Source organism: Ambystoma mexicanum, chromosome 2q (genome assembly GCF_040938575.1).
Source record: "Ambystoma mexicanum isolate Mex_15411 chromosome 2q, UKY_AmexF1_1, whole genome shotgun sequence".
Lineage (NCBI taxonomy): Eukaryota > Metazoa > Chordata > Amphibia > Caudata > Ambystomatidae > Ambystoma > Ambystoma mexicanum.
The window spans coordinates 1,136,542,420-1,136,553,350 of NC_090924.1; the positions used below are offsets into that span (position 1 = coordinate 1,136,542,420).

The 10,931-nt window shown below is 41.8% G+C and overlaps 1 protein-coding gene across 1 annotated transcript; it reads left to right on the forward strand.

Annotated features, from left to right (window-relative positions):
* The first annotated feature begins 6,287 nt into the window (after positions 1 to 6,287).
* Positions 6,288 to 9,986, forward strand: LOC138568838 (uncharacterized). Its single transcript, XM_069646609.1, has one exon. The coding sequence runs from the start codon at positions 6,288 to 6,290 to the stop codon at positions 9,984 to 9,986; it is 3,699 nt and encodes a 1,232-aa protein (XP_069502710.1).
* The last annotated feature ends 945 nt before the right edge of the window (positions 9,987 to 10,931 follow it).

Sequence of the window (10,931 nt, forward strand, 5' to 3'; positions counted from 1 at the left end):
TGGCATGTCAGCTAAACAGGATTCTTTGAGCATCATCAAATTATGAGATGTTAAAATTTGTTCCAAAGACTCAATTTCGGGGAAGATTTCATCGTGGGTTTACTTAAACAATTGAGATTTAGATCACCCGCAATGATGATATATTTGATTAAATTATCTTGCAAGATCGAGAGCAGAAGATCATACAGATTCTCAATGAACCGTGAGTCTGAGATGCCCGCTGGGTTCCAGTACAAATTAATGAATGCATATGCATGCGATATAGTTGTGACCTTTACCATTTGTACAAATCCATTAGTCGTTGGCCATTGTTCAGAAGTGATACCTGATTTTATTTTTATGGCAATAAGGAGACCTAAGGTAGGACGACCATTAGTCGATTTGGAAGCAGCATTAAGAAAAACATCAAAGCCGTCTAGCAACGGAGGATTCATTAGCCAAGTTTCTTGAAGCATTATTGAAGCTCACTGCAGGGTGCTTAAAGCCTCTTGTATTCCAACTGACCAACGCACATGAATCCTCTAAATTACATTGTGTTAGCTACCTTTGGGCTTGTGAACAAGTACATGCTACGTTTTTTTTTTTGGACCTTTGTGCAATTATTGGCAATACGATTCGTCTTTCCATTAGAAGGCTCCTGATTTAAATCCAATTGCTGATCTGGTGCATCATCCATTGCAATGTTGAAACCCAAATTACGAAAAGATTCTTTCGCTTGCCATATGATGTTTTGCACCACTCTGGAATTCATCCAGAGTTTTATGGCCAAAAGCGCTTTATTTTTGGGAAAATCGACACGTGCAATATCAGATGACCTAATGTCTTCCAGTTGGTGCACGTCCGAAAAAATTGCCAAGGCCGCACGTCGATTCAAGACATACTGTGTCGATGGTGCTGGACGACACATTAGAGTTAATGCATAGGTCGCGGGCCGCTTCCCTACTAAGGGGAACAGAGTTTCTTTTGAATCGCAAGTTTTTATTTCCTTGCTTTTATTAGATCTCTCTATTTCTGAAGATTTCGCCAGATCTGCCAGAGATGACTGTATTAGTTGCATCACTTGGGTCGAGCTGAATGCGACGGCCTCACTACAGTGAGGTTTGCTTGCTATTAGGGGACTGGCTTCACAATTAGTGCACTTAGAGTCTTGGTTGCAAAATCTAGGCGCCACCATTGGTGCAGAAGAAGCCACAAGCTTCTTCTCAGAATCCTTTTCAGGTTGAATGTAATTACACTCTGATTGCTTCAATGGGGCTGCTGATTTGCTATCTTTTGCAGACTTATAGGCTCTCTCTTTAGAGTTCAATGTAATATCCGATGTTTTCTTAGAGGGGAGATGTTCTGACATGTAGTCATCCACTTCTTTGCGAATCTCACAACGTTGGATCGTTTGAGGGTCACTAGCTTGGGTTTGAGGCTTTGATCAACATACCTCACCAGATTGGTGCTTTCTAGCAGCATTAACGAGACTATCTAATGGGGCGTAAGATAACGCCTCTTCGCTTGTTGCATTACCGGAGAAAAAGGTCACCCTTTTAGCTAAATCAGGTTTCTGATATTTTTGTAGAAATTGCTTTAGAGGTTAAACGCAAATTCTTCGTTGCTTTTGGCATTGATAATGCCTTGATGAATTGCTTCGTTTTTGCGCCACTGGTTTTAGATTGCAACTTTTTTTGATAATTTTGTGGACTGAGGAGCCTCTAAAGGCATTGTTTTTGCTTTATTGAAAATAGTGTAAGCAGTTTTTTTGTTTTTCTGAACTTTTGAAATCCTCTGTAGCCATTGGATGTCAGAAAGATCCTGTTAAGCCTCCCTTGAAGATTGCACCAATTTTCCTAAAAGCCAAAAAGGGATGAGTCACAAACAGAAATCGTCTGTAGTCATTGGGCATCAGAAAGATCCAATCATGGCTGATGAGCGAGGGCCAAGCAATGGTTTGAATTTAGATTCCAACGCCACAAAAAGTGGGCCTACTTGTCAAAAGCCCAGGCAACTTGGGCCTAACCAAAGTAACGAAACGGACAAAGGAGATCGGTCCTTGCGGAGCTCAATTAACGATCCATAAGGGGCCCATAAAGAAGACAATTTTAAAGATGCGCCAAAGGGCCTGATCCTATTCTTGTCCCGTGTTGCATCTAATCCCAAAGGAAATCCTCCACTGAATCGGTCAGCAATTCTCTCTGAAGTTAAAGCCATACCCAGTTTAAAATGCATCTCAACGGCTGATATCGAACAAGTTGGATTTCCTCACCTCCCCAACACTGACTCAGCAGAACTAGTGTTAAAATCTAAGTTGGGGTTGGATTCTATTCTGGGAGCTAGTTCGGAGTGGCTTAAGAGGGGTTTTTTGATCACAAGAGGCTTACCAGACATCACTGAACCATCCTCTACTTCACAGCCTAACAGAGACTTTTGCCCTCAATCTAAATCAACCATGAATCCTTTAACGTAATCAATGGTAATTCTGGAAATGGTTCCAGAGATTGTAGCCCAGATTCTCCTTAAACTTGGAATTACGGAGCAGCATCTCTAGCCAATTCCCTGATTATAACTTTTTCATGGAATTCTCATGGTTTTAATTCCTTTTGCAATGATCATATGAAATGCTATATTTTTGAAAACTTTGATTTGATTTTCTTTCAAGAAACATGGTTGAGACCATCTTTTGATATAAATGGCTTTTCTTCATATAACCAGCTGGCCTGTGGAACGGGTTTGGGGTGCCCTGCAGGTGGTCTTTGTATTATGTGTAGAAATTAGGTGTTTTCTGGTTCGGTTTCTCTGTGTAGAAGTCCCAGGTATCATGGGGTTAGAGCTGTATTAAAGGATAAAGCAGAGGAGCGTGGATGGTTATTAGTGAACATTTATTGGAATCCCGTTTGCATGCCATTAGCTGTCTTTATCCAGAATTTGTGGGATTTACTCATACTATGTACAACTCAATATCCTAGAGACGAAATAGTGGTGATGGGGTTCTTAATTCCCAATGCTTTGGAGAGGGGTCTCCCCAATCTAATCAAGGAAAGTGTAAGATCGCCGGCGGTAAGATTTGGTGTCAATTTATGGAGGATTGGGATTTGGTGGTCCTAAATGGAAATTTGAGTGGCGACATTCCCCCTGCCCCATCATGTAGGAGGGGCACCCTCAATTCACCCATAGATTATGTCTTTGTCTCGAGGGGCCTATTTCACTGCTGCACAGAATGTAAAATCAAAGAGGGGGACCTTAGTGATCGTGCCATGCTGGAAGCGTCTTCTGAGATCACATGGCTGACCTCCGGTCCACGGTTGAAGCAGAAGCTTGCTTCAAACACAGCGGGTAATAGACTAGTGAGATTTGCTAGAGGGGGCCAAAAGCTAATCATTAGCTTGGAGAGTACTACGAATAAATGGACGGATCAAAAATTATCTGTGCAGTGTAATCCAGACCGCTTTGTGGACTTTTTATGGAAAGTAGATCCTCCTGCCCCATGCTCTCTGAAAATCAAGCCCCTCCATAGGCAATCCTTTGATCTTCAAATTTTACAGAAAAAGAGAGAGAAAAGAAGACAGTTAAATGCTCTAAAACAAATCTAAGATGAATTCTGCCGAGCAAATTGATAAGGTCACACAAATTCTACATAAAGATGCCGAAGACATGTTAAAAATTCTATGCCTCAATAATTTGTGTAATTTTTGGACCCTGGTAAATAGGAAAGAGGTCAAGGCTAGGATGCGATTATTCAGGAACAGTCCTGGGTTGATCATTTTGTTAAAATATATGGACCCCCTGATAATACAGAGCAGAAGATTACATTGAATACTTCATGGTCTCTTAGTTGCTCCCTAGAGGAGATCTCAAGCCTCATTATTAAATTGTCTCCATCACATACCTCAGGGCCAAACGGCCTGACAAATGCCAACTTGAAATCCAATTCCAGCTTGTGGGCAAGGGTGTTAAAACCCCTTTTCGATAAAATAATTGAGACAAGAAAGATCCCTGATTCATTGAGAAATTCTGTCGTAATTCCAATTTATAAGCAGGGTGATCGCTTGGCAGCATCTAATTACCGTCCTATTTCTTTATTGGATGTGGATGGGAAAATATTTGCGGGCCTAGTTCTCAGAGATCTGAAGGAATGGGCCAAAACAAAGGGGATCATCTCCAAGTTCCAAACTGTTTTAGGAGAGGTCTTTCTACCTCTCTCAATAATCTGGTATTTAGCTACTTCAGTTCAGAATGCGTAGTGAAGGAGGTTAGACCTTTGTTCGGAGCCTGGGTGGACTTATCCCAGGCTTTCGACACAATCAATCGAGATTGCCTATGGGGCAAATTGAAGAGTTGGGACCAGCTGGACAACCTTTTGGCAATTCTGATAGAACTCCACCACAATTCCACTCTGTGTCAGACAGTCTAAATCTGGCAATTTATCACAGTTAATTAAGATAGAAAGAGGAGTTCGCCAAGGCTGCCTGGTGGCCCCCAATCTCTTTAATTTGTACGTATCAAACTTGTTTCAGTGGCTCCTTGATTTATTAGTGGCAAGTCAGAAAATAGGAGGGACAAAGATATCATGGTTAGCATATACTGACGATATTGCTATTCTGGATTATACACAAATTGGTTTACAATGGCTTCTTAATGCCCTTGCGGAATACGCCAAATTAAACAGCTTGATAATAAATCCTGAAAAATCCAGAATAATGATATTTAAGTGTCCAAAAGTGAAGACGAAATCCTTTACTTGGCATATCGATAACCAAGTAGTTCCCATAGTAATGGAGATTATGTATTTAGGCTCTAAGATCAGTGCTTGCCTATCTAAAGGGGAGTTATTAAACACTTTGGATATTAAGATCTTGAATTTAGGTTCCCAAATTATCAAGATTAACATGAAATGTGTTAAGTTTTCTATTCTCCCATTAATAAAATAATATATGGGTAAAGTCGTACCGACCTTACTTCTTGGCCTGGATTGTAATATCTGTAGCTTCGAAATTGATTAGGAACAAATAGAGGCTAAACTATGGAAGAGAACTTTGTCCCTCCCTAACTCGGTCCCGATGGTCTCTATACGGTATGAACTGGGGCTAACATCTCTCCTATCCTGGATAGAATGGATATGGGTTTCATTATATAGATTTATCTTAGATCCCCCCACCCCGCAAGTCTCTCTATGAAGACGTTGCCTTGCAGTTAAGGGTGACAACAGATTTCTAAACTGCCTAAGAGGCAGATGTACTGAGATTTTAGGTAAAGCAGACTCTGACTTAGATACCCTAATTCAAAACCCTCTAAAAGTTAAAGATCACATTAAAACATGGCGTTTCATTTCCGAAAAAACTTTGGCTTGTGCTTACCTTGCCCTTTGGAGTTGCAGGGCTGTTCACAGCACTGCGAGTCGGCTGGGACTCTTGCTGACTACCGTTTCGTCCCTGCTTCGTTCCCTGGAGGGGCGGAGCTTGCTGGAGATCACGTGATCCATCACGTGACAGGATACAGATTGAAAACGCACCCGCGTTCAGGCGAGCGGGGCGTTTCATTTCCGAAAAAACTTTGGCTTGTGCTTACCTTGCCCTTTGGAGTTGCAGGGCTGTTCACAGCACTGCGAGTCGGCTGGGACTCTTGCTGACTACCGTTTCGTCCCTGCTTCGTTCCCTGGAGGGGCGGAGCTTGCTGGAGATCACGTGATCCATCACGTGACAGGATACAGATTGAAAACGCACCCGCGTTCAGGCGAGCGGGGCGTTTCATTTCCGAAAAAACTTTGGCTTGTGCTTACCTTGCCCTTTGGAGTTGCAGGGCTGTTCACAGCACTGCGAGTCGGCTGGGACTCTTGCTGACTACCGTTTCGTCCCTGCTTCGTTCCCTGGAGGGGCGGAGCTTGCTGGAGATCACGTGATCCATCACGTGACAGGATACAGATTGAAAACGCACCCGCGTTCAGGCGAGCGGGGCGTTTCATTTCCGAAAAAACTTTGGCTTGTGCTTACCTTGCCCTTTGGAGTTGCAGGGCTGCTCACAGCACTGCGAGTCGGCTGGGACTCTTGCTGACTACCGTTTCGTCCCTGCTTCGTTCCCTGGAGGGGCGGAGCTTGCTGGAGATCACGTGATCCATCACGTGACAGGATACAGATTGAAAACGCACCCGCGCTCACCCTCGCGGCGTTGAGCCCGGCAGGGGTGGAGGGCGTTGGCTGTTGTGCGGCTGTTAGGCGCTGCCGGCGCGTCTAGAGACAAGAGAACGGGAGACTGTGGAGGCATTCCCTCTTTGATCCCGACCTAGAACAAAAGCAGCTACGAGGGGGATGACGAATAAAGCCAACACACGAGCTCAAGCTAAGCGAGGGTTGTACAATATGCCCACGACCATTGGAAACTCCACTGACATGGAGAGAGTTCCTAATCAGTCCCCTGCCTCTTCTAACGTCCAAGTAACTGCGACAATGGTTAGTAAGAGCGTCACTCCCCAAGTCAACGGCCCCAGAACTACAACCATCAATGACAATATCAGACAGCAGCAGTACTCTAGCTCCGAGACTCCCAGGCCTACCAATACACACGAACACATGGACATGGCGTGGCCGAGAAGGAAAGGAACGAATGACTCGATGGATACTTTCAATTTAGAAAGCGACTCCAAAAGTATCGAAGACTTAGAACGAGACGAAACCACCGAGAGGGAAACCAAAGACGAGCCTGAAAACGAAAAGAAAATGCAATCAGAGAATTACAGGGAGAGGCAAGGGTCAAAAAACACTGGCTCACCTACATCGCAGGGGAAAAAACCCAAAGTAATTACGGAAATGGAAAAAGAGACGCAGGTGATCGAGACACAGGGAAGAAACAGCGAATCTGAGGTCACTCAATCAGGAATAAAGAATGTTGAAGTCTGTACTGCAATGATACACCGTACTCTGAGTGATCGACCATCTCTTAATATCCCTCATTTCGAACACAATCCTGAGGATCTAACACGAGACCCAACCCATAACACTCAGGAAAATGGCATAAGTATAATGACGACACAAAGAACGGCAGCCAGGGTAGAGCACTTAAAATCGAGCTCATCGCTAAAACTACTGGCTTGGACAAAGGTAGCCGAGATGCACAATCCAGAGTCAGAGAAAATAGAAACAACAGTAACCATGAGTAAAGGAGATGAGCATTTGATCAAATTACGACAAGATACAAGGGATCTCCACGCCAAACAAGACGCAAAAGAACACCTCACAACGCCAGAGAAACCAGAGAGCACTAGAGAGCTGCAGTTATCGTCAAATGAATGGATTGAAAGCTCTACATTGCCAATAACCATACCACAAGATAATCCAAATTTAGGAGGTAGAAGAAATTCAGTGGGGATTGTGGATCAAGTAATAAAAGATCTAGCAAAAATGAATGCAAAATTGCTGCAAACGAGAAAGTCATCTCAAATAAACATTAACATGGAAAAACCACCATCAGCGGAGTTATACTATCCTAAGCATAGGAGTATACACGAAGTAATGACTCTAGAAACAAACTCACCAGCATTCGAATCCAGAAATGAAGAGATTATAGTGTCCCAAAAGAGATGTCGAAGAAGAGAAAGTCCCGAAAATGATGACTGCAGTGTGAGGAAAAAACTCAAAAGTCAGAGAGAAGAAGAAAACAAGAGAAGAAATACATCTGTGGACTCGGAAGATGAAGATGATACAGCAACTTCGAGAAATGAAAACTGGAGGAGATCCACAGAGATACCCCAGACAGGAATAAGTAATATAGACGAAACACCAACCTGCGACGAAAAAATAATATCGAAGTTAAGCCCAATTCTGATGTCGGCCGCAACAATAGCTGTCGCCCCCCTGATGAAACTTTATGAAAACTTAAATGAGAACTACAGAGACCAAACAACTTTGATTGCGCTACTAAACTCCAAAATGATCAAACTAGAGACAGACCTTAAAGAAATGACCTCCGAGATTGTGGTAGCCAAACGAGGGAATGATATCTCGCTAATGGCTTTAAAGGAATCCCTAAGAAACAATTCTGAAGATAAGAAACTTCTAGCAGAAGTGACAAGGCAAGCCCTTACGCTCCTTCAAAATGAACGAGAAAGAAGGAGAGATTCAAATATAACACAGGTAGCAAAAACAGTACAAACGAGCCAGACTTCAGTGATTAACCTAGAAACATGTGAGCTACCTGAGAAATTCGGTACAACTGAGCACGCATTCGAAAAAAAGAAGAAAGAAACAGAGGTAAGAGTATCTAAACAGAACTGCTGCTATGACAAGGAACTCATAATTAGCCATGATGTCAGTGATTGTGGAAGGACGGAGAGGAAGAGTGTGGAGATCGCTCAAAAAACAACTACTTACTCTTCGACCGATTGCACGACATCTATAGAAAAATCGGTTGAGGAAAGTAAACAGCAAATCGAAAAAGAACCAGATAAAGAGCAAGTTCTCCTACCAACCAATCCACCCAACACGTCAAAATCCATTGATACAAACTCAAATAATTTAGAAAGTATGCCTATAATCAAACACAGAAAAAAAAATGAGAGGGAATGGTATGATATATTTGAAAACCCGAAAACCAGCTCAGGAGCGAGTAATGAGAAGAACTCAAAAACAATCAAACCAAACTCAAATAATTGTAACAAAAAATCGAAGAATCAACAAGCAAAAAAAAACAAGAAAACTCGTAGCTCAGCCAATTTCTTCAGAAACATCAAAGCATTGAACATAACTGTAAATAATTCAGAAGTAGCAACGCTGAAGGGAGAAAAGAAAAAACAAATAGATGAGGAGATCCAAATCGTGGAGGAAAAAACACAGCCGGCAAATCTGACTGAAAACAATATAACCCTGATTGAAAGAACTATTGAGCTAGACATGGAAGACCCAGATGGTGATGAGGAAGAATTGCTGAACATGTCAACTTACAGTGTGCCTGAAGCTGACGAAAACAATGACAATGAGGAGTCAATAAAAATAATCGAAAATGGAAACAATCCTAGGCGAGATAATCGTGAGCTAGAGGCAAGCCCGCAGAAATCGTCCATCAAAGGGTACGAGAAAGAGAAAGATGATAGATCGGCAAACAAAAGAGTGATTTTGTGGCCAGAAACTCCTACAAAATCTCAACTTACAACAAAGAAAAGTAGTAAAAAGATGCAAGAGCCACAAATCTTCTTTACCTTAGAAGAGAAAAGACTGAAGAGTATGCTAAAACAGGGAAACATACCCAAGATTATGAAAGCCACAAAAAATACCACATTAGATGAGCGGAAAAACAATATAATCAGCACTGAGATTTTGAACGAGAAATCCACAAGAAAAATCGAAGAACCTAGAGGGAATGTAGATGAGTCCATTAAGTCAAGAAACTCTACCGTGCCTGTCGGAAACAAAACAATACTGAAAAATCACCAGTATCGATTACTGGTCGAGAAAATTGACGGAAGACAAGGTGGGACCCCACTAAATCGGTACACCATTTTACAAATGTTCCAAAAGATTCCTGTACTAAAGGTAATAAAGAGCGCTCGGATTGATCGGGTGGAAATCATGGCTGAGATGAAACAGAAGTCTGTACTTTTATATATCAACGACAAAAAAGATGCTGAACTGATCATGATGAGTGAGAGACAACTCCTGGAAGCAGGATACCAAGTATATGAAGTAGACAACACCTTAAAGGGAAATGATGACGTAAAAACAAAAGAACCCAAAGCACAAAGAACAAACGAGAAAGAGCTAGTGACATTTGAAAGAATAGAAAAAAACGCAATAAGGGAACACGCGCCTAATGTCATGCTCAAAGACACAGAAATAGAGACTGAAGTAGCAGGTCTTCCCGATGACATAAAGACGAAGAAAATCAAAATAACAGTGGATAATCGCGGAAAGTTAGATATAGGGAACGATAAATCTATGGAAGTAAATGCTGATGAAGATGAAAGAAAAAAGTGGTCTTGGTTGGCAAAATCATTGAACCCAATAAAGGAGAGCTAACGATATGACACGATAGGGACACTGACACTAGCCTCGTGGAACACCAGAGGATTCTCACACCTCCTAGGATCTCCAACGGAAACAATACAAAAGGCAGACTTGATATGCTTGCAAGAGACATGGATATCCAAACTACCATGTGTGGACGGCTACGAAGTAGCAATAAATCCAGCAATAAAACAAAAAAAAGGAAGGCCTATGACAGGACAATTGACTTTAATTAAAAGAACATGTGGACTAAGAATAAAATCCGCCCGCAACCTGTCACCTTTCCTTCAGGAGGTGTGTGTAGAACAATCAGAACTCACAGAGAAACTGACGAATCGATTATATATATTAAACATATATTGGAATACAACATCAAAGTTTTTCCAAAAGCTAGAAGATGATATCATTGAGGCCATAGATACAATTAAAATAGAAGATTCAAAGGCAATAATTATCCTATGTGGAGATTTCAACAGGAAATTCATTGAGTTAAACCAACAAAAAACAACAAAGATCGATGGGATGAGATTTAAAAATGACTGTTGGTTAGAAGAGATGACAAATAGAAATCTATCAATGCTTAACGGAGCGACAAGAGGGGACATTCCAGCAACCCCGACCTGGGAAAGAGGTACTCAGCAATCTATTTTAGATTACATCTTTGTCTCGGAGAATATATTACATGAAATAGTCTCCTTTACAGTCACCAAAAACATCCAAAGCGATCATAATATCACATCAATGGAATGGAAATGGAGAAAAGCAGAGAAAAAGGATCAATGGAGATGTGACATCTCAGTGGAACCTGGACGTAACAGACTAAGGATAAACAAATTGAATATTAAGGAGATATCTGAACATATGCAAAAATCCCAGGAGCAAGGCTTGTCCGAGTCAACGGAATACCAGCACTTACTAGAAATTTATAAATCCAAAAAAACGAAGGTTCTAAAGAAC